Raw genomic sequence first — 24,562 nt, 5'->3', positions numbered from 1 at the left:
AAACCAATGCTACAGCATGTCGTCCAAACACTTCAAAAGTGTCACAGCTGAAGGCGGCATAAAAAGCCAGCTGTCATGGAGAAGGAGCAAACGTAATAATCAGTTCTGAAATTCATCAAACTCATCTCAGGCTGCTGTCGACAGAAACCTGCTGTATAGTGAAGACAGACTTGAAACTGTTTTGCTACTTTCTCACCTTTGCACTTGTTGCATAAACAGGAATCTGTCTGTTTGTTTCAGAAGGAGACCGGAATTATGTATTTGTTATTTTGCACATCTTCTGTATAAACACATCTTTGAAATTCTCACACAGCGAAGCTTCAGCCTCACACCTGCACATCCATACCTGCTTCAGTCCTGGAGAATTTGCTAGTATTTGATCCTTGAATTGCGGCACAATGCTGTTACTTAGCAACATATTCTCATTATGGTAAAAAGATGACCCCTGACCCTCTAAATCCTGCAGTGTGATTGGCTGAGACAGGACTTCAAAGAGCAGCTTTGGATTCCTCGGCTGGGCTGCAGATAAGCTCACATAATGAGAATAGTTATGGAGCATTGTAAGATGAAATACCAGGCTGTGAAATAAGTGTACCTGTATTTATTTTTAGCTGATTCCCACCTGGATGCACAATAGTGAATCTACACACTGAACACACAGCGTTCCTGTATGTGGCACCACCACCGCGGCTATAATGCTTTATGGCTGATCAGTGTTTTCGTTTTTTAAGCATTTATAAGCAACATCAAAGTTAACAGAAACAGTACAAAGTCCTCACTCAAAGTGCTTCATTTATTCACTGATATTTTCTTTAAGTTGTTTCATTTAAATGAATCCGTCTCGTCCATCTATCAGGACTGTTCTGTGCTGCTGGTCAGAATAAGTAACAAACATGAACCACCTCTGTTTGGTCGACTGCAGCAGCTTTTGTTGTGCTGATAATTGCAGAGAAGAATAAGAAGAGCGACAGAATACTTCAAGCAATTCGTGCACGTCAAAAACAAGCGCAACAGTCCATTAAGGAAATAACTGACATTTTCAGCCAGCTTTGTTTTGGGTCTTTTTTTTTTTTCTTTGGAGTACCACGGTCCTCCATTAGCCTGCAGAAGATGAGTGTTTAGAGTGAATAACTGGATGGACCAGCTGCTCCTGTTCAATGTTCATCTGTTGTTGCTGCAGACGGAGAGCGAAAAGCAGAGCTGGAAGCCGGTGCTGGTGGTGGTGACGGAGAAGGACCTGTTGCTGTTTGACAGTTTACCGCGAGGCAGAGAGTCCTGGCATAGTCCTACACATACTTATCCACTGCTGGCAACACGGTAGGTTTAATATGCAGAGAATGACAAACAATCAGCCACAACATTAAAACCAGCAGTATGAAGTCGTTCAGCTGCAGCCTGTCGGGGCCTCGGCAGCAGATATCTTGGGTTCTGTGGAGGTGGACTTCTGCACATCAGGCTTGTTTTAGAGAGTTTGGAGTCTCATCTATGTTTGGGGCTCTTGGTCGTGTTCTTCGAGTCTTCCCTGAGCTTAGTGTGCAAAAATATTTAGGTGGATGATACATGTCAAAGTTTCATCCATATGAACTCCAGAACCCGAGGTTTCCCAGCAGAACACTGAATTTGAACAAGATTGTTCTTATTATTGTTGTGTCCGATCAGTGTATGTGCAGAAATATGTATTTAAAATATTTCATGGAGATTAATACTTTGTTATAGTATTTCAGTTTTATTTTAAAGCCAGTACTAAATTTAATGTCAATAAAAATGTGATTTACTGTTGACATTACTACCACAGGTACAGTTATGTGCTAGTAATGTGCTACACTTCTGCTACACTTCTTTCTGCAGAAGTGTAGCAGAAAGACAGAAATCTTATTTCTTCAAGTGAGGAAATAGAATTTTTGCTGCTCACATAATTTGGTTAAAATTCATATGCATTTTTTAAAGTGCTTGAACATCTATTCATCATAAAGACGAGTAAAACTGATGAAATGGTCAAAGTTGCTTTGACATTCAGAGTATAGTGATTGATTTACAATGTTAACACGTAAGGTTGGTAGAATATAAAGCAACACAGTGAATTAAATTATTTGTTTTGCCTTAACTGGAAAAGATGTAAAAACAGAACATCAATCTTTAATTCATCATTTGCTCTCCTGATAGTTTTTTTCATTTACGACATTACAAAGTCAGGATGAGGAAACTGGCAATTTTGTTTTTCTGTCTTAATCGCAGCACAATCAAATCATATTAATTAAATAAAAATACAAGTTAAGCAGTCATGACATTTGTCAGTGCTGATATTTTGTCTTAGTCAGCTGCACGTTACAGGTGAATCTTCTGTCTAATATGTAGGAATGCTGTTCTAGTTAACCCTGGTTTGTAATCAACACCGTAAGATTTAGCTGGAGGCTATTAAGCATCACAGAAGTCTTTGTAATGGTTCCTAGCTAAACTCCCACAATGCTCTCTGCTTGCCAACATAAACTGTAGTCTGAGTGAGGCCTCCTCTGGTCTCTGCAATATCAAACAGTGAACAACCAAGTACTGCAGGCAATCTCTATTAAGGAACAGCTTGGACACAGAAATAGAAATGCAATTTTTTTTATTCAGTTGTCAAGCATTTACACTGGATTGGTTTTATTAACTTTAATGTACTTTAAGTGTGTACGATTGAAGAAAGCTGTATCAGATTGGGACTAAATTTCACCAGAGGCTAAATTAAATGTCTCAAACTGACATAACCTTCAATAAAACAAGCCACAATTTAACCATGTTCTGGCACATCATGGCTATACTCCAGCACTTAAACAAATAGCAACACAAATTTCAATGTTAGCAATGACAAAATAAGAATATGTAATTTGTAAAATATGTAAAATAATCTTTGATTTGTAAAAATCTTAAAAATCTAAATGAGATTGTATTTGTTTTTTCAAGTCTGGTCCACTCGGGCCCTGACCGAGGGTCTCCTCATTCCGGCACCGAGCTCTTCTTCGCCACTCGGACTGGGACCAGACTCGGCATCGAGACCCACCTGTTCCGGACGGAGACCACCAAGGATCTGTCGCTGTGGACCAGACAGATAGTCAACGGATGTCACGCATCAGCCGAGATGATCAAAGAAGTTTCTACGAGTGAGTCCTCAAGCACCAAACATTCAGATTGGTAGCACCTTTAGAATGGGTGAAAACTCTGAGAGATGAAGCTGTAGATGAAGCTGTAGATGAAGCTGTGGGTGAAGCTGTAGATGAAGCTGTGGGTGAAGCTGTGGGTGAAGCTGTAGATGAAGCTGTAGATGAAGCTGTGGGTGAAGCTGTAGATGAAGCTATGAATGAAGCTGTAGATGAAGCTGTGGATGAAGCTGTAAATGAAGCTGAAGCTGAAGATGAAGCTGAAGATGAAGCTGTAGATGAAGCTATGGATGAAACTGTAGATGAAGCTGTGGATGAAGCTGTAGATGAAGCTGTTGATAAAAGTGTGGATGAAGCTATGAATGAAGCTGTGGATGAAGCTGTAGATGAAGCTGTAGATAAAATTGTGGATGAAGCTGTGCAGGTCAGTGCTGCATTCTGTGCTGTTTCCTCAGACATGCTCGGACGTGCTGCAGTAAAGCATCCAGGGAGGTTTAAGAGGAGCCTGAGGTATAAAGAAGAACATGCTCAGACTCCCACGGCCTGTAGCACAGATAGAAGAGGGGTGGTGATGTAATCTGACAGCCATATGGAAGATGTGGACAAAGCGCTGGCTATTTATAGAAAGGAATGCTATTCTAGTGTGTGTTTGGCAATGGGTACTGGTCGTCCAGGGAATTCCAGCAGAAGCCCTCCCCTGTCTCCCCCTCTTGGCCTCCCTCTCAAAGCACAGAGTGTCCTGGGAGCTGCTCTGCTCCCCTGGGTCCCCGTCTACTCCCCATATATTAGACCAAACTGAATTTCATTCCTGCTCATGTATGTATCCAGCAGTAAATGACACTCACCCCCCTGCTGTGTCCTTGTTGTCAGAGTTGTTTCTGCACCAAAGTCTTGTTAAAAGTTTCCTAAAACCCATCTGCACCCGCTGATCCAGGTGTATATGTTTGGCTGTAATTACCGTAGCAGGGCTTCATTTAGATTTCAATACTCAGAGCTGTGTGGCATTAATCTGATTTAGTTTGTCGTGGTGGTTAACCGTGAAATGTGAGTGTTACAAGGACATCTTACTTCATCCCAGAACACTGTCTAGACAGATGCAAGTTGCTCAATATCAGCCTGCTGTAGCTCAACAGTAGCAGTAGAACCAGATGCAGTTAAAATTCAGATTTCTCACCTCTGCTGGCTGATTTCAGGACTTGACAGGACTGTGTTGGTGTGTTTAAAACCTCCTCCTTCTCCTGTCAGCTGTGTGAAAATGATGTTTATGATTCTTATTGGTGGGAGGAATTTGTATTGCTCAGTGTGGCTCCGCCCACCTCCAGCCTGTGCAGAGTCTTAATGAGGGAAGAGAGAAAAGAAAAAGTTAAACTGAAACAAACTAAAAGCAACATTTTTGTACAACATTTTTCCTACATTAAATATTGTTGTCTACTCATACTGTAGATGTTGAACTATCTCCATGTTTCCTCTTCAGACCTTTTCTCTCCACTCTGCTCATCAGCTGTAGAAAGATGTCTCACCATGCTGAATGTATCTTCAACAACTTGTATCTCATTTTTGTTGCTCTGTTTGCCATTTTTGTTATTTCATTTCTATTTGGGACAATTTTGTCTCCTTTCTGTTGTTTTGTGGCTCGTTTTCCTTATTTTGCATGCCGTTTTTCTTAGTTTTGCGTCTCATTTTTCTCAGTTCTTGGTCATCTTGTTTGACGTCATGTTTGTGTGGTGTCATGTCTCTCTAGTACAGTTTTCTCATTCATCTTGTCTCCTCATACTGTAAATGCTGAACTATCTCCATGTTTCCTCTCCAGACTTTTCCTCTCTACTCTGCTCATCAGCTGTAGAAAGATGTTTCACCATGCTGAATGTATCTTCCAACAACTTGCTCATCTGTTTACTGTCTTTGAGCCATGCTGCATTTGTTTTTTTTTTTTGATCCAGTAGGTTTGATTTTCCTCTCAGGCTCTCTGTGGAAATGCTGCCTGCAGTTCAACCTGAAAAACTTCTGGCTTTTTGTAACATGACTGATAGTTTCTTAGTTTCGCTGAGGGGTACAGAATTTGTAGGTTTTTGCAGGATTTGATGGAAACTCTTTGAATTCGATGTGTAGAAAAAAGTGATTTTGATGATATATCATGATTTTATGCTTAGATTTGGTTATTTTTCTGACTAGACTGTGTCACACATAATTAGTTTCAAAATCCAGTGTTTCTTTCTGTTTTTACAGTTTCTGGCTCTGATAAATGCTGCAGTTTGGGCATTTTTATAAACATCCAGCAGATGGAGAAACATTCATTTAAAGTCATGTTTTGGGCACCAGATGAATGTAGGACCAGATTTTATTCTCCTTTCAGCTCTGTGTCTTTACTCCTGAAGGAAACAGCTGCTCTGATTTTTACCTCCTCTGTCTGTTTTGTGCTGTTCAGCATGTAGCGACAAAATTAGGATTTCTGGAAGGAACACTGTGAAAAACAGTCAATCTGCAGTTCCTAAACACCAAAACAGTGATCTTAAAGGTGCTGTGATGATCCACAGAGCTGCTCTCAGGTCACTGACTGATGCTGTCCATAGAGGCGGATGGGAACAGCTTCAGTTCTGCAAATGTTTAGTCACAAATCCATTAAAATGGTTCCAGTTATTTACAATGGCAAGAAAAAGTGTGTCTTGTGTGGAGCAAACTCAAAAAGTTTGAGTGGTTTTTATCCATCAAATTGGCTCTAGTCCACACCTCCAAACTTATTTTCTTAACCAGACTCCAGGTATTCTAACACCTGACTCCAGTCAGCTTTTTTGAGGTCATTAACTCAAGGGTTCACATACTTTTTCCACTAACACTATGAGGTTTTTGTGGTTGTTCTCAAAAATGACATGAAAGATCAGAATTTTTTTGTGTTAATATTTTAGGCACATTATATTTGTCGATACCCTTAACTTAGATGAAGATCACATGACTTTTTATGACAAATTAATGCAGAAAACCATGAAATTCCAAAAGGTTTGCGTACTTTTTCTTGCCACTCTATATATCACAGGCTTTAAAGTGCTTTCCAATAGAGGAGTATGACTGGTGTTAGAAATTTAAAATGTCACTATTAAGGTTTAAGCCATATAGTATTATTTATCATGCAAATTTACGTGAATATTGTAGATATTAAGTTTCAGACTATTCAATAATATTTATCATACAAATATACCTGTCTAACATTAATATTAAGGTAAGAACTTATATCATTGCACATTTTACCAAACTACCTGAATGCTTTAAAGACTACACTTTAAAACCTACAAAGTTACACACAAAAAGCCCAACAACCAAAGATTCCCTTTAAATGAGCATATTGGTGATAGTAAATATGACCGGGCGATAGTGGAAATGTCAGAGATCCACTTAAACCAATATAATTTATCCTGATAATACATAGATTTTTATACCAAATAGTTTAGAATAGTTGTTTCACTGATGATTTAAAGCTCACAGTGAAGCTGGAGGTCAGATGATCACTAACATCAGCAGTATTCATCCTTATACAGAATTTCAGATCAGTTCACCTGGTAGTTTTTTGTGGACCTGAGTTGTGAACAAACAAACAGAAGCACATTGTCATTCCCAGAGCCGCTGCTGTTTGCCTGAAAACATTTGTTACTGCCGCTTTGATTGTAATTGTGATTTAGGATACAGGTCAGTGGTACGGCCAGCAGCATCAGAGAAGATGAATGTGGTTTTGAATGTTTATTGAGTTTCTGTCTGAAAATGGATCCGATAACTTCTGTGAAACATACTGATGGTAGCGGCAGGACTCGGCTTCCTGTAGTGGAAGTAGGAGAGTCATTTTCTCTCCCCGAGAAGTATCTGACGGTGCATACAAAGTGCTCTCAGTCAGTTCCAGCAGTCATTATGTCGACCTTGTCAGCTGTTCATCTGTGTAACGTTCTAAATCACTCTGATGGTTTATTCACTGTCAGAGCTCATGATAAAGATTTGTTCTGAAGATGGATTAACTCTCATCACTCAGCGGCTCTCTGGACGTTCTGATGGGGTTTAAAGGGGAAACTCATTTGTTCGGCTCTGAAATCAAATTTCACCAGCTCTTGACCCGCTGTCATTTCTTCTGTTATTATGTCCAAGGTGACTTCAACCCTTTACAGGTTATATTGGTGTTCTGAGCAATTAGCAGGAGAAGGGGCTGCGTGTCGTCACGTATTCACAGTTGAAACTCTGCTCAGGTCTGACTGTCTGCTGGATGCTTCACTTCACTGCATGATTTACACTGTAGTTCTACCCAGCTAAATAAGTCAGTAATTAAAGTCACTCTGCCTGGTCCACTGCAGAGAAAAGGACATTTTGGAAAGTAAGTTATCCACTTGGTTGCAGAGGTGAGAAGATTAATAGCAGTCTGCTGTGTTAAAACAGAAGGAAACAGGAATGGAATATGTTAGGCAGCAAGCGAACATTTTGTACTCAAAGTTGATTTGTTAGAAGCAGGAAAAATGAGCAAGTGTAAGGATTTGAGCGAGTTTGACAAGGGCCAAATTGTGATTGCTAGATGACTGGATCAGAGCATCTCCAAGACTGCAGCTCTTGTGGGGTGTTCCTGGTCTGCAGTGGTCAGGATCTATCAAAAGTGGTCCAAGGAAGGAACAGTGGTGAACCAATGACAGGGTCATGCCAAGACTCTGATGCACGTGTGGTCTGATGCAACAGACGATCTGCTGTTGCTCAAACTGCTGAAGAAGTTAATGCTGGTTCTGATAGAAAGGTGTCAGAACACACAGTACATCGCAGTTTGTTGTGGCTATGAATGAGGCTGCATAGCTCCAGACCAATCAGGGTGTCCATGCTGACCCCTGTGCATCGCTGAAAGCACCAACAATAGACATGTGAGCATCAGAACTGGACCACGGAGCAATGGAAGAAGGTGGCCTGGTCTGATGAATCACGTTTTCTTTTACATCACGTAGATAGTCGGTGTGTTGCTTATCTGGGGAACACATGGCACCAGGATGCACTATGGGAAGAAGACAAGCTGGTGGAGGGAATGTGATGCTTTGGGTAATGTTCTGCTGGGAAACCTTGGGTTTTGCTGTCCATGTGGATGTTACTTTGACATGTACCACCTACCTACGCATTGGTGCAGACTATGTACACCCTTGCATAGAAACAGTATTCCCTGATGGCTGTGGCCTATTTCAGCAGGATAATGCGCTGTGCCACAAAGCAAAAACGGTTCAGGAATGGTTTAAGGAGCACAACAATGAATTTGAGGTGTTGATTTGGCCTTCAGTTTCTCCAGATCTCAATCCAATTGAGCATCTGTGGGATGTGCTGGCTAAACAAGTCCAATTGATGGACGCCCCACCTTGCAACTTAGAGGACATAAAGGATCTGCTGCTAACATCTTGGTGCCAGATACCACAGCACGCCTTCAGGGGTCTAGTGGAGTCCATGCCTCTACAGCTCAGGGCTGTTTTGGCAGCAAAGGGGGACCAACACAATAGTATGCAGGTGGTCATAATGTTATGCCTGGTCGGTGTAAGTAGAAAAGTCAAATTGTAACAATCTCGAATTGGTTGTGGATTTGCAAGGAGTTGAGTATCGTGACACTGTTCTCTAAGCTAAAAAACCAAACCAGTGTTGTGATGAAACAGTGTCTGAGGCAGGTTTCCAGTTTTCAGCTACATGTTGCAATGAGATTTTGCTCAAGGTGGGTCAAGGAATAACTGTTACACATTAATAAATGCTCATTATATTTATTTATTTGGTAGGAATGGTAGAAAGATAACTTAGAGGAAAGATTCCTAAACAGCTGGGAGCAACAAAGTGAAATTCAGCTGCTGAAAATATGAGGTAAAACTAAACATACATGAAAGACGCTGAGTGATATTTGGACTATCGATGCCAGTGTTGGTGCTGAAATGTGGAAAAACTCTGAAGTTCAGACTTTGTCTTCTGTGAGAGGAAGTCTGTTTAACATATAGAACTGTTGTTCTTTCTAAATTAGGTTCTTGTAGCTTCCTCTCATTTGCTGTGAGATTAGTTTGGCCATTTTGAGAAACCTGTTCAAGGTCGAGAACAAACCTCAGGATTCAAACCATTACTTTGTTACTGGTTTCAGATTAAAGGCAGTAATCCCACGTCTCCGTCTCCAGCTTCTCATTAATGTTGTCGTTGAAGTGGCAGCTGTAGAATCTGTTAGATTGTCTTTGAGGTCGGCTGGGTTTATTTCTAATGAACACCTAAACAGCTTCATGACTTTCAGAAGCAGTTCTGTCTCAGCGGTTGTTGAAAATCGACCAGTTAACCTGCTGTGACTCTTAGGTCCAGTGAGATTCAGTTTCTAAGTATGAAGTTTGTCTCCTGATGCTAATAGTTTAAGACAAATAGCAGCAAAAACAACTGTTGTCCTGTAATAACCTCTGAGTGCTTCCACAGTTAGTGTCTGATTCTTTCATTTTCCCTCTTACCCTCTGCCTCGCTGTTATCTGCCTTCCTGCCCTCCTCCACTCACCATCAGACATAAAGACAAGCTTTTGTTGGAGCCTGAAAAGACTCTTTTCTCAGCGAGTATTTTCTGGTGGGAATCGCTGTTTCCCTCTGAAGTAGAAGAGTCGAGTTTCAGCACCGACGTTAATTCCTGAGCACCACAAAGAGCTGCACTCTGCTCCATTTAAATCTCAATTTCTGCCATTAGGGAGACATTTGTCCTGCCACGTTGTTTATACATCATTAGAGTAATATTACACATTATGAGCCCCATTTTTCATCCTGATTGGGATGTCTGTGGGGTTAAAACTGGATATTATGCTGTACGTTTGGTTGCGTACGCCTCATTCTTCTATCTGATTTAAAGTGATCTTCGTATAAACACTGTTTTCTGAAGTTGTGACGTGATGTTTTAGTGGCTTCACAGGTGGTAAGAATTCCATTAATAATGTGCTGCTCTGCTCACCTGACAACATTGTTTTTGTGGTTATGGAAGGCTGGTGTCACTGCTCAGCCTTCAGGGAGAGTTTAGTCCAGGAGAGGAGGCTCAGATTCAGCAGCAGTGACATGGATTCTGTGGAGCAGATCTTCACCTTTGTGAAGCTGCAGAAGCCTGATGGGAGTATAACCATCCAGGTTTCATGTGTTTTGTAGACAGTTGTGTTGGGAATCCTGAGGAGGAAAGTTCTGGAGTCCGGTGTACCAGGACGTTCAATCCTCGTACATCTAAAGTGAGAGCTGTGTTTAGATTCTCAGCACAAAGTCTGTGATGTTCATGGATTTGATCTCCAGCAGGTGAGGTGGATTTCTGGATGGATATCTTGTAGATGGTGTGGTTCTGCTGGCTTCATTAGACCGTGACCTTCACTCGTCAGAACATCCAGGTCCGAGGCCACAATTCTCTGCTGGAAACACAGAGGCAGAGTTTTAATATCTCAGGATCTTGTTCATTAGTTTCAGAAAAATGGAGCGTGAGGCAGACTGGATCCCAGGAGGAACTAAAGATGTTGTCTGGAATGAGCTGCTTAATTAAGCAATTTGTTGCAGGTCAACTCTTCTCATGTTCATGATCAGTGGTCGGACACAATAAGGCTTCCAACAAAAAGATAAATAACATACACCTTCAAGAACAGCTTAAATATAAAATATACTGCGATGCAAGATAACTGGTAATGTTCACTTTGGACTCCAAACCTTTTTTACAAACTATGTTATCTTTGCACATGTATATTTGAGCCCCAAATTATTCACACATCTGACAAATTTAGATTTATTGTAATTTTTTATTTTAACAAGAGGTTTTGTCTGGCTGTGTTTGACAAACTACTGATGAACTTTAATTATTACTCCAATTTTCAGACTTTTTAATTAAAATGCCATGTCCAGAAGCTCACCTGGACAAGGAAGAAATCTCCTGGTTGTTGGTTTGGTGGTCAGATGAGATGGAACTGGAGTTGTTTGGACACAGACGTGGCTTTTGTTTGGTGAAAGAAAAGAGAAACATTCAGTCACAAGAACAGCATCCCAGCTGTCAGGTGTGTTGCTGAGAATGTGAAGCTCCGGGGGAGTTTTTCAGAAAACGGGTCCAAAGAAAACAGCATCATGGGAAAAAAGGTTGATGTTAAGATTCTATTGGACAAATCAAATTTAAACCAGAATACAACAGGAGACTGAAGCACATCGATTAAGTCTCAGCCTTTAATTGTGCAAACAGACTAATAGTTCAAAACTGGTGTATTTTCATCGAAGTGGACAAAGAGATGAAGCAGACAGATAAATTCAGCCTCATCCAGGTGTACAGCTGTCACTGGATAATTAGCCGAACAGGGTTTAATGTTTATTGAATGATTATCTGAGGAGAGGAGTTTACACATACTGACACAAAATACTGCTTTAAATCCTATCAGCTGCAGTACAACACATGCTGTCTCTGTGCTGGAATGTTTCAGTGGTTTTGTGTATGTTGGACAAACAAAAATAGCTTTACAGACTCACACATATGGGCATAAGACTTTATTAAATACATGAAACATGGATTATATTACTGCCTGAACTCAGCTCAGCACTAAGCTCTGGGATTGTTCTCCTGCAGGTGGAGGCTTCATCAGCCTCAGAGATTCTCAGAGATCCTCATTTTAAACCCAGAGGAGCTCTTTGGTAGGATACAGAACTGATTTTATCATGTTTCCTGTGAGTTGTCACACTTGTCAGATATTATCAGCTGTACTGTTGTGTTTCCCTCCTGGTGATTTTATTTAGTTTGTGACATGATGTTTGCCCTCTGGCAGACTGAGCTGCTGGATGTTATCACCTTTGACAGATGCTTGTTCTGGAACTTTTTCTACTTTTTCTTTGTTAAAGCTGCACAAATCTGACATTATGATCCGGGTTAGGGGTGTGGCCTGACTAACCCACCTGTAGATTAAAAATGCAATTATCCAATGACAGCTGTACGCCTGCTTCAGATTAGAGCGATCCAATCCCAGTTTCCACCCTAAAGCCTGAACACTAAAGCCTCAAAAACTTCAAGAAGTGAATTTGTCCTCGTCTTTCGTGGTAATTTAATAACCTGCTCACTTCAACTCTTCATGTTTGTGACATTAAACTGTTCATACATTTTAGCAAACTAATAGAAGTCAGGGAAGTCCTGAACATCTGAAAACGTTAGGCAGATATCTGACAGAAAATACAAACATCAATAAATGACCTCCACAGTGATCAGATCCTTGCAGATTTCTCCCCTAAACCATCCATGTTTGGTGTGTCTACGCTTTGTTTGGGGAAGGACATCCACATTTATACGTCACACGGAAGAGATGCGTAATTGCGTCAAAAGATTCACACCAAAACCAACAATCTGACGGCTGGACATCCTTAAACCTTCAGGATAAGCGCCTCAGAGTCTGTGAGTTTGGAGATTTAAAATGGTCCTCTGCCTGTATCTGCGTCATGTCTTTGTCCCGTTTGACTCTGATGGAGACAGTGTGTGTTGAAAGGTTAATCTGTTTGCACAATTAAAGGCTGTGAAATAATCGGTTTGCTTCAGCCAACTTCTTTTTTACCGTCGTGCAGCTGAGGAGTAACAGACTCAGATGCATTTTGCTGGAAGACACGTGGAGAATCCTGTTTGTAGTAAATTAGGCCAGATTTTTTTTTTTTTTTTTTTTTGGCAATTTGACCATAGATGCGTGTGGATGTGTGTTACTGTTTGCCAACTTTTGTTTCATAATCGCCTTTAGATACAGAGCCAACAAAAGGTGTGCATAGGGCGATTAGTGGGGTTTGACTGACAATTAAATGAAGCTAAGTAGATGGAGTCAGGCAGAATAAACTGAAGCAGTGACAGTAAACACACACAGTAAATACACCAGCTGTGGTATTGTGTAGTTCGCTGACAGAACACACAAACGTACCTTATTTCTACTGTCTTTCACAACGCTGCAGGATCCACTCCTTTTTTTATTACATTGCAGAGTGCACACTAACAGTCATATGTACACAAGCAAACACCCACCGCCTCTTGTGCACACTTCACACACACACAGACACACACACACACACACACTCATACTGTCAGCAAACAATGAGAGACAGCAGCTCGTCTCGTCTTTATCCAACAACCTGCTGCTGGATCAGATGTGGTCCGGAGAGAAGCTCTCCGTGCTGCAAATGAAGTTTTCAGCATGAAGCCCTGACGTCTGCTGTAGGCAGCGAGTGTTCTCTGGGAAACTAAGACTAAATGTACCTGGAGTGTGATGGAGACCAAGCAGACAGACGTGAGGCTTAAATTGGGAGAGGTGATGAAGGCCGAACACTCAGCTTTCAGCCAGACTCCTCCTGAGGAGAAAGATAGAAAAAAACAGGAAGAAAGTGGTGAGAGAAGCAGAGATATGATCCTCCAGCCTTTCATCAGGATGGACACCGCTGGAGGAGGAGAGTTGGTGAAATATCTGAACAGTAATGTGTTCTTGAAGCAAATAGACACGAGCCAGAAGTAAGATGATAACTGATACGTTGACAGAAAGATTTCCTCCAGGATGTGTGGACAGTTTCAGTGTTGTCTTTGATCTTTGACGGGTTTTCAGCTGTCTTATTCAGAAGATGTTCAGTGTGTCTGTCTTGACTTTAACCTTTACTTCTCTGTCTCTTTGTGGACTTCATAATAAGCACAATCATCTGAAGCTGATTGATTTTCCTTATAAGTAACATTTACCTTCATCATTTGAGTTCAGAGCTGCTGTCGTGGAACTCGAGGATCTCAGTAAGATGACTTCAGTCTGACAAAATACTGTCAGTGTCATTTATCAGTTTATACGGCTGTGAACTACAATTTCTATCCACCATGTTTATCATGACAGTCTCCAATGATTTCTGTAACTCTGAATTTTCTGTGATTGAATCATAGAAATACATGATTGTTATTTGTGACAGAAATTCATGTGTTTCAGAGTCAGCAGCTGTAGTCAGTCGTATAATTCAGGATAAGTTAAGAAGCCATGAAACTAAGAACGTTTGGTTTACATGACATTCCACATCATCAGAACGGAAATTTAAGTTGCTGTATGTATGGTTTTGATCCAGCAGATTTTGTCATATTTCCATAAGACCTTCAATAAATCTATGATTTTTGAATTAAGAATTATATGAGTCATTAGAAACAAGACTGCTGTGATAAATCAGGTCTTTATTAGTGGATGTAAACTTTTGCTCACAGCTGCTCTTTGTCAAACCTGTTTGGTCCATAACTTTGTGTTTATTTAGAACATCGTCTCACATTCAGACCTACACTCCAACTCTCCTCCATCTTCTGTACTGTACCTCCAGGTTGTCTGTACCGAGGTCAGGAGTGTCGGCTGGTGATCCACTATGAACAGGGCTTCTCTGTGCTGACCGACCCGAAGGCTGGAGATGAGGAGGACGCTGAGGCCAGAGTGGTCCAGACTCCCATCAAACCCAGAGTGCTGCTCTCATACCCCTTCGAAAAGCTAAAGATGTCCTCCGACGACAGCGTCCGCATGCTGCTGCTGGACTTCGGCGGGAAGGAGGGGGAGATTGTGAGTGTTTTCTGTATTTACAATCAACATGTTCTGACAGTAGACATGTTCTGGTGGGAGCTCAGTCGTCTTCTGAGCTGTGAAAGTAAACAGCACGAAAGATCCTCCTCAGACCAGCGACTGTCAGTGAACACTCAGTAGGGAAAGACCTCCTTGAAATCATATTTTTGATTCTGCTACAGCATAGTTTAACAGAGGAAACATGAGATGTGGGAATCACTTTCTGGAGATGCTAACATTTACGCTCTGAAGTCACGTCAGTCGTCCTCTCACTGCAAGCTTTTAATAAAATCTGTGAGTGTAAAGCTGCAGCAAACATTCAGCTGCTCCACTCGATCCAGTAATCCGTCACAGAAACGCTGTGTTTATGGACACTTTCCAAACTAGTAAAAGTGATAATTCAGTATTTTATGTGCTTATTTATCTCGTGCTGACTGTGCAAACAGTGTTTTTTGAATGAGCTGCTATTAGGTGAACTGTGCAGAGTACTGATCTGCGCTGCACCAGCAGCATTTAGACAATCCACGACAACACATAACATTCAGAGAATAAATAATGTGAAAACACCAAAAAAACAATGAGCATACAAGATGACAGCTTTGATAAAAATGTAAATAGTTCAGTTTTTCTGTGTTACAGAGACTTTATGAGTAAAGGTCCTTCTTTATTTTTCGTTTTTCAGACAAAACCTTTGGCAACAGAAATGGAAACTTTAATATTTGACCATAAAAGCAAACAAAAAACCGAGCAGCAAATTTGGACTATTGTATTAAAATATATAGGTAGCTCTGTCTGTGTAAGAGTCCTGATTTATTTACTTTTCTGCTTGCGTTTCACCTCAGGTCTGAAGCTTCAAATGTGAAGACAGTAAACTTTGGCACAAAGTTATGCAGAAGTTATGGAAATTATTGGTTCATTGACTTTATATTGATTTGAAGTCTTGGTTTTGAAACTTTTCATATCGTCTTATAGTTCTGCATTTATACACACATTTATATAATAGGAGAGTCGAGGCCCCAGAATTTGGAAGAAACAAAAACCCACAGAGGCTGCTTTTTGTGAAAAAAGGTATCTTTTTTTACATTTTTGATTATTACTACAAAATTTTACAACTATTTGGAGAAAAAACACGAAGTAAATGACATAATTCTTAACAGAAATCAAAATGACATTAAACAAAACCACCAAAGACAACAGAAAATGCTACAGTTAGACAGAACTGTGCAAAAAATAAACAGTAACATCCAGAAAACCAAAAGAAAACTAACCAGTGAAGTCAAAAAGAACTAAAAATGATCCCTAAAATCAATCCAAAGATGAACTAGAGCAGCCAAAAGGAAAAAGAGCAGCTTCAGTTTATCAGAATGCAGTTTTAGAAAAGTTACTGTTCAAAACACAGTTTAAAATGTCAATTACCACATAATGTATTGAATTAATTGTAAATTAGAACACATGGGATCGTTGGCAGTAACTTCACAGCTTCACTAATAAAAAACTAAAGACTGAAATCTAGTGATTAATCTGACCTTTAATTTCTTGTTGTATAGTGTTGTCCCCATATGCTTCCTCACATTAATATGGTCTGATGATTATTTATTCTGCCTGGTTTGATGGTTTCCTCTGATCTGTGTCTGAAGGTGGCGATGACCTATTTACTGACGACAACAAGATGTGTTCTCCTTGAACACATCATTTATTTCTTGTTTCCCACACGTTCTGAAGTATCAAAATGTGCCTTTTTCCAGCTTTAATCTCCATCAATAGCCATTTAAAATGAACTGTTCAGATGTGCTTTGTGCGTTTGTGTTCATACTGAGAATAAAACTATATCCAGTATGAGACTGAGTTCTCTGTGGTCATGAGCAGCTCACAGTAAATAGAACAAGTTCATAGCTGCTCTCGGGGGATTCATGAGGCCTTCTGGGAAATGAAGCGAAACACAAACTGCAGAGTGAGACAGGAAGAGGGAGAGTAGATTACTGCACTCCATCACACCAGAAATGAAATGAACTCCACTCAGCTCCAACAGGCTGACGGCGTTTTCCTTTAAAAATAACCCGTCGCTTACTGTAAGAGTTTTAATCTGTTTACTGCGGGTCCCGCAGCTCAACAGATCAGAACCGATCCATGTTCATACCTGGAAGAGCCTGTGATAAAACCCACCGCCTCCATCTCTGTCCTGAGAGGCTGTTTAGGGTTTTATTTGACGCTGCTGATATGAATATTAATGTTCTAGCAGCTCATTTATTACCTCCTCAGCCCTGATACAGAAAACCACCAAATTGCTGTTTCCTCCTTCATAAAACCAAAAAAACTGTGATTTACTGCTGGAGCAGAAGAGTTACAGTGGAAACTAACATGAACCGTGCAGGCTTACAGAGTTTAGGAGTTTTAAACTGAGGATTTTTCTATAATCCACATGCAGCTCTGTTTAAAACTCCTGCCAGATTCACTCATGTTTGATTCGTCGTTTACGCTGACGGCAAACAACCAAAGAGTTTCCAGCTCTGACTCCAGACTTGTCTGTTGGCTTCGTTTGCAGGACAGATTTGGTTTGTAGCGGTTCTGAATCCCAGCTCGGTTCTCGACGAGGTTTTATTAAATCCCAGCTGGTGGCTCATTATGTGAAAGTGGAATCAGCTGCTCTGTTTTTATTCCACAGTATCGACTTTACTGTCAACTTGGCAGAACGATGTACAGTTAAGCCTCCAATTATTCATTCACATGCCAAACTTTGATTTATAGGGAATTTTTAGGTTTCTTTTTTCCCTTTAGATTTGTAGTGAAAATATCCAGAATTATTCATACCCCTGCTCAGTGTCAAAGCCTTTTTTTGCCACCACATCAACCAGACGGTTCTTCTAATTACTAACAGTCATTCTTCATGTCTCTGTTGGGATGTTGTTCCACTCGAGGTCTTTGAGGATGAAGGTTTCCACAGATTCTTGATGGGATTCAGGTCTAGACTTCAAAATGTTGACACTATTTTCTAATAAACCAGTTCTCCACCTCTTTGACTGCATGTTTCAGATCATTGTCTTGTTGGAAGCTACAATGATGTCCAAGGACCAGTTTTTCTGCAGACTGTCTGATGGTTTCCTCCAGAATTGGCAGCAAATGGCTGAAAAACATCCCAAAGCATCACATTCCCATCACCATATTTGACCCTGAGGAGGATGTTCTTGGTGTTGAATCTATTATATTTCCAAACTAAAGCTGCGTCCTTGTGTCCAAACAGCTTCATTGTCTCATCCAACCAGAACCGAAGACCAAAAACTTCCTTCGTTGTCCAGCTGAGCTTTTCTGTCTCTCTTGATGAAGCCCTCTTTGGTCTGTGTTCGTAGACATCAGCCTTGTTCAGTGTCTGTCTTCAGATGTTGGTACCAGAACTGTTCCGATTCATCAGGATGTTCCTGCTGCTGCTCTTTGGGTTCTTCTTCACCTCTTAAACTATCATTCTTCTGGTGCGTGGATCCCTTTTGTCTTCCTAGCAGCCTTTTGAGAGTTTTCACAGTGTGAAACTTTTTGATTTCGTGTTTCACTGTGACCACTGGACCTTGAAAACACTTAGATATGACTTTATAGCCTCTAGCACAGTATACATTCTCTCTCTGTGATGGATCTTAATGTCAAACTCACTCAGCTCTGTAGTTTTAACCAGGACTTGTAGTACTGACTACTGTATCAGCTGCTCTCTGTTTACAGGTCATTAGAATAACATTTGAAACCACATTTTCTCAAAAACCTGCAACAGTTTGAATAATTTTGGACATGTTTTTTTTGTCTCGTGTTTGTCATTTCGTTAGGTTCTATAAAACGTCACTAAAAATCTAAATCTATGAGTAACTTTGGGTTAAACTGCTTATCTAACTGTGTCAGTAACTGTAGCGCAGTCATGATATGTAAATCCGCTCGTGTTTCACAGTTTGCTGGAGATGACGTAGTTCCTCAGAGTTAAACGTGAGCGACAGAACAGTAGCTGAAGTGTGGATTTCTGGGTTAAAGCTCCCTGCAGGCCTCAGAGCAGGATGTGAGTCATCGTGGTGAAATCGCTGCTGTTGATTCAGTGAACAGAGCGGCGTTCAGCGATCTGCTGCTGGGTTCAGTCTGATCCCTGCAAATGGAGATCTGTTGACTCTGGACTTAGTTTCAAATATAGATTTATTGTTTTATGTGATTTACACACTGTCTTTCTTTTTTCTTTCTGCCTTCTCTTCAGCTCTTCTCTTTCTTCCTGACATGTTCTGCATTATTCTGCTTTAATTCTGTCCTTTCTCTTCCTCCTCCAGCAGCTGGACCTGCATTCGTGTCCGAAGCCGATCGTGTTCATCCTGCACTCCTTCCTGTCTGCTAAGATCTCCCGCCTCGGTCTGGTGGCCTGACAGCCTCTAAAGGAACATTTCAGCTCCTGTGAGAACAGAAATCCTCGTAGTTCCTCCTCTTTTCTGGAGCCGCATGCAGCAAAACACCTCAAACTCCTGCAGTTGGAAACCCAAGCTGAGTGAATGTAGCCTCTCTGGAAACAGACCTTTTTGGGGTCTCAGACTTTTTAGACAGTGGAGGAAGCAATGGAGATGAGTCGTGCTTTTCTCTTGACAGACAGATTTTTGGGGGTAAATGAAACCTGGAAGGGCTACAGGGACTGAAAAGTTGGCTGAAGAACAACAGAAGAAGAAGGATGATCTATATATATGAGGTATAGAGCAGGTTGGGCATTACTGTCAGGTCCTGGTTGGAAGGATCGGCCTCCTGTAGCAGGTTCACAAGAATTCTATTTTAATTCAATCACAGTCTAATGGCACACTGCCTCCATTTAGCCATCCCATAATTTATTTACCGCCGGCTCTGAAAGGACGTTCTGAATTTCACTCTTCATTTTTCTTCCACCAAACGTTTGACACACTGTGGGAAAAACTTGGTGCATTTGTCTTTATTAGGCTCCCCAGAGACGTCTGTTAGCAGCGTCAGCATTCATCATCCAACCAGCTGCAGGGATTCCCTCCCAGCTCCTCCAGCCTATTCTGTAACAGCACACTCACCGGCAGCTTCAGGTGTTTAAGTATCTGATAGGTATTAGACACTGTATGAATGGAGTTCAATGGCAAAGTGAAAGGATGCATATGTTTAAACTATCCAGAAGATTTTAGAAAACACAATTGAACCAGGTCATTTAAAGCCTTGATCTTGTAGGTAAATGTGACATTTTCTTGCTGAGACTCATCAATGAGGTCTAATGCGACCCGATACAGCAGCTCTGCCACACGCTACATCTTTATATAAATATATATTACACATTTGGACGTGTTTCTTCTGATACTTTGCCTCCTTTAATGAGATGAAGAATCTCATTAAGCTCAACCACTCACAATGACCTCAACCATGCAAACATTATCTGACAGTGCAAACGAAAACAGAAAAAGTTGAAGCATGATAAAAGTACATTTTATGGCAGAGTTGTTGAACCTGATTGCATTAGATTATACAGGTGTTCCTATAAAGTACTACACAGCTACAGTAGCCTGGTTCTGGTTCTGTCCTGTTTATACTGTAATGATGAGGTGGGTTTTCTTAACTTTGGATGTAGCCAGGCCAGCTGGTTCCAGACAAATAGATCAGTCTGAAACTGAGCATAAAGATTGTCACAAATATTCAGACATGTAACCACAAATTATTCATATCAGTGGCAAAATGTGATATTTACTGAATTCTTATTTGACCAATAGATTTCTTCTGGCTGGAAAAGAAATAAACAAGAGAAAAAAGTAATTATGTTGGTGATATTAATGATGATTTTTAACAATTTTTTTCACATTTTTAAAAATATTTTACTTAAAGATGCCTTGAAACCATTGAATCTGCAAGTTTTTGTGGGAATGCAGCTTCTATGCCATCTTCGATATGTTCTAATACACTCTAAAATACAAACGACTAATGCAGTAGCACTGATCTCTAGTCAGCTACGAGTCAACTCCAAGTCCCAGGGTAAATTTTAGTTTAATCAGCTGTCTATTGCGTTTTAGTTTGGAGCGATACAGCCGAAGATCACACTGGATCCCATCAAGGATCTGTAGAGGAAATTAAAGCCAGAGTGATGCAAAGAAGTTTTCCAACCTCCAGGTCATGGAGGTATAACAGTTGAGGTCCAAAATCGCAGTGGAGACGTGCCAAGAGCTTGTAGGAAACCATAGGAACCATATGGATGTGTAATGGCAAATACAGACTTTGCTGTTTATTACTGAGTGTGAAATAAATAATTTTGGACACTGAAGTAGTTAATATTCATCATTAACATCTCAAACACAACATCTTAGTCTCCCTTGTCACATTGTATTTCATTTCCAGTCAGAAAGAAATTTGTTGGTCATATATAAAATCACTATAAATCAAACTTTGCTGTGGCTTTGAATAGTTAGGGCTAGACATGTGAGACATAATGTGTTAATTAGTGAGTCTAGAGGTGGATTTTATAACCTGACAAGCTGTTCTCCTGATTCAAGTGCTTAAGTGAGCAGCTGGCTGTGGCTTCGTGTTTAAAAAGCAGATATGAAAGCTCATCTTTTCATTTAAATCTCAGCAAGAAGGCAACTCAGCACATCACTGCTTCCATCTTCATTTAATTCGAGATGATTTACAAATAACTGAGAAAACATCTGCCAGGAGTAATTGTAAGAAATCACCGTGTTCGCATTGAAATTAAATGACGCCACACACACGTCAGCTGCTGTCTGTCATCACAGCAGCCTTCAGAGTTTGTTCCTGCAGCAGCTGATCAGATCTGTCTGGACTCTGGTTTCTCCTTGTGCCTTCAGACGGCTGAAGAAGATAAATGTTGGGGTTTTTAGAAGCGCAGGATGAAGCAGTGACGCGCCGACGGCTGCATCACTTTGGGTTACAGGTGCAGAAACACTCAGCCAGCAGTAATTTTGTTTTGTTTTTTCTTCTTTATCTCATCAACACACTGAGACGTTTCCATTTTACACTGTGAACAATGATTTATGCTTTGTAATCCTTCGACACTGTAGAAGAAAATCTGTTTTGTTGATACTAAATGATAGCAGAGAATCCAGAAGTCACTGATAATGTCAGAGGAGAGAAGCTGCTTTGATATGTAGAAACTCTGATGCCTTCGGCAGCTACTGTACTGTCACTCCGAATGAAAAAGCTTAGTTTTTAAATCCAGCGGTGCACATAAATCATGTATTTAACAGCAGTGACATGATGTCTCTTTTTATTGTCATACTTCTCATTAACTGCAAATCAACACTTCTGTCAAGTTAAAATGTTAATGACTTGTTTGCTAATGATTCTGGCTCCGGTTCATTTTTAATACTGTATTAATTCTAGAACACACATCCAGGGCTTCAGAAACCAGCAGCTCCTTGCTTGAAATGCGAATTTACTGCTTATTAGTGAGAGTTCAGCCTGATTTGTGAGGCGTCTTATTGAGCAGCTCAGCAGAAGGATTCATGGAGGAGAAGAGTTGCAGCAGCTCTGGACAGAAGCGTAACTCTGGACGCTGTTGGCTGGTGATGAGCTGGAGACCTTCCTGTTGCAGACACATTCATGGTTCAGAGCCCTAACAGCAGTAACTCCTCACGCTGTTTACTGGTTGACATTATTCAGCAGCAGCTTTTCCCACCGTTCCTCCTGCTTTGTGTCGTGTCGAACCTCAGCGGGACGGTGAGCAGAAAGCAAGTGTTGCATCATGTGCGAGTAAAAACACAAAGCAACTCTGACACAGAAAACACACCAAGTTTCAACACACGAACCTGCAGCTCACTAACAGAGAGACTGAAGGGTCGTATTGATCCAGACTTTTCATTTTCAAGGCTTGGAAAGGATCCAGATCAATTAGCAATTACACATAAACTGTGTGTCTGTGTCCACAGTGGGCTGTTCTGTCACTGACATGCAAATACTTTTCACTGAGCTGTTTGTTTGTGTGGGAGGCTGAATGAAAAGCTTCTCTCTTGGCTCCGGCTCTGGCTGCATTCCTCTGCTGTGGCAGGTCCTCACAGGTCCTCACTGCTGCTGGCTCCAGGTTGTATAGAACTATGTGACCTGTAGTACCACAAGAATGAGCAGAAAGTCAAGACAGGTCCAGGTTACTACAGAACTGAATGTTTACAGGTGATTTGTTGGGAGGAAAAGTTCATTTTTCACAAAGTAGATGAGAAGGTTAATGAATTAGTCATGTCAGGACCTTCCATTATGATATTATAAAGAGAGGATTCCCTTTGAGCAGCAGTGGGAGGAAAAAAACACTCAATTTTAACAAGAACATACCTCTAGCAGAACCAGGCTCAGGGTGAGTAGACGTCTGCCTTGACTGGTTAGGGAGAGGTTAGCATGCAGAAAGAAAACAGACAAACAACACATAAGAGAGCAAAAAGGAAAGGCTGGTGAGCATCAGGCATTGTACTGGACTGTTGTGGTGAAGATGGAGCTGCGCGAGAAGGTAAAACTTTGCATTTACCAGCCAATCTACGCCCCTCCATCCCTCTCCTGTGGCCAAGTGCTCTGAGTAGTGACCAGAAGAATGAGATAAAAGAGATCGTTTGAGAAGCTCGGACATCAGTTTCTGTTGGTGTATGTCAGAAGAAGCCAGCTGAGGAGGTTCTGGCATCTTATCGGGACGCCTCCTGGGCGACTTTTTTTGGAGGTTTTATGAAGACGTCCAACTGGGAGGAGATCTCAGGGTGGAACCAGAACTCACCAGAACTGGAGGGATTATATATCTCATCTGGCCTTTGAACACTTTGGAGAAACTGGAAAAAGTTGCTGTGACTCTGGAAAAGCTGAAGAAAGTAGATGGATGTTCTGGTTAACTCGTGTACAAACAGTATGAACAGACATGAGTGGATGAATAATGGATGTGCCAACCAGACGCTGGTTCCTGGACAGGTCCATGTATCTGAGCATCTCCAGAGATCTGCTCTTTCTCAGTGATGTACCTCCATCAAGTTGCTGAACATCTGACACCGGACACACTTTATATTCATCCACATCCAGAGACAAGAAGGACGATGCTGCTGACATCATTACAGAAATACAACAAAGTCAAAATATTCTGTTTTTCCATATCTTCATTTAGACTTGTACACAGTATGCAGGATACAGAGTTCTTACTGTTTTCTTACACTAAAGCTGAATTTTCTACCTGGATAGAAGAAGGTTTGTACATGGGTGATTGTGCATTTACTGGTAGGCAAATAATGTCTGAAATATTTTTAAATTTGCCTCCTGCATGTCTCACATTCTTTCCCTTCACTGGAACCATCTTTAAACTGGTTTGAGGGAGTTGCCGTCGCCTCCTTCATGGTCATATTCAACCTACTGATAAACCTCAAGTTAACTAAGCTGTCCACTCTTTTTATGTCTTTATACATTTCAGTTTTAGCTGTCAGTTCAACTTTAATTTCATCATCTCACCCTGAAACCAGCCCAGACACCATCTCTGATCCTCCTCAAAACATACTGTATTACATAATTACTGAATGATTGGCTAATTCAAGACAAATGCGTCATTTTATCAACAGATGGAACAATGAGATTACAATAGAACACAGACAGCCTGAATAACAGAAGCCTGTTTGATCTTCCAGCTGTTTTCTATCAAACTGTTAGTCAACTTGCCAGATGTCTACTTGTAAAACTGATTTTTTTTCCCCAGATATTTTATAAGAGACTGTCTTTGCTTAATATTTTGAGGGACCACTACTATCGACTGCTGTTGTTTTGAACTAATTAGTCCTCATGAACATCATCAAACTCCTCATGTGTCCCCAGGCGTCCAGACCGAATCTCTTCAGGAGAACAAAACTCGACATTTTTAACAACATGAAAAGTCAGTTTAGTGTTTGAGATGCTGCACATCAGCCTTCAACAAAATGA

General features: G+C 40.8%; 1 protein-coding gene across 2 annotated transcripts in view; it reads left to right on the top strand.

The window, feature by feature from the left end:
• Positions 1–21,969, top strand: part of sntb1 (syntrophin, basic 1) — a 48,115-nt gene extending 26,146 nt beyond the window's left edge. The window contains exons 5-8 of one of the 2 annotated variants that reach the window (XM_023287333.3): positions 1,181–1,317; positions 2,941–3,137; positions 14,439–14,668; positions 18,961–21,969. In XM_023287333.3, the coding sequence (XP_023143101.2) occupies positions 1,181–1,317; positions 2,941–3,137; positions 14,439–14,668; positions 18,961–19,050 (654 nt within the window). In that variant the 3' untranslated portion in view covers positions 19,051–21,969. Of the gene's footprint in view, positions 1–1,180; positions 1,318–2,940; positions 3,138–14,438; positions 14,669–18,957 lie in introns of both variants that reach the window. The other variant, XM_023287332.3, reaches the window with a different exon arrangement.
• Positions 21,970–24,562: the final 2,593 nt, after the last annotated feature.

The sequence above is a fragment of the Amphiprion ocellaris genome, chromosome 9 (genome assembly GCF_022539595.1).
Source record: "Amphiprion ocellaris isolate individual 3 ecotype Okinawa chromosome 9, ASM2253959v1, whole genome shotgun sequence".
In the NCBI taxonomy this organism is placed as follows: Eukaryota; Metazoa; Chordata; class Actinopteri; family Pomacentridae; genus Amphiprion; species Amphiprion ocellaris.
The sequence above is the reverse complement of the archived record's forward strand: the minus strand, read 5'-3'. Positions and strand labels throughout refer to the sequence as shown.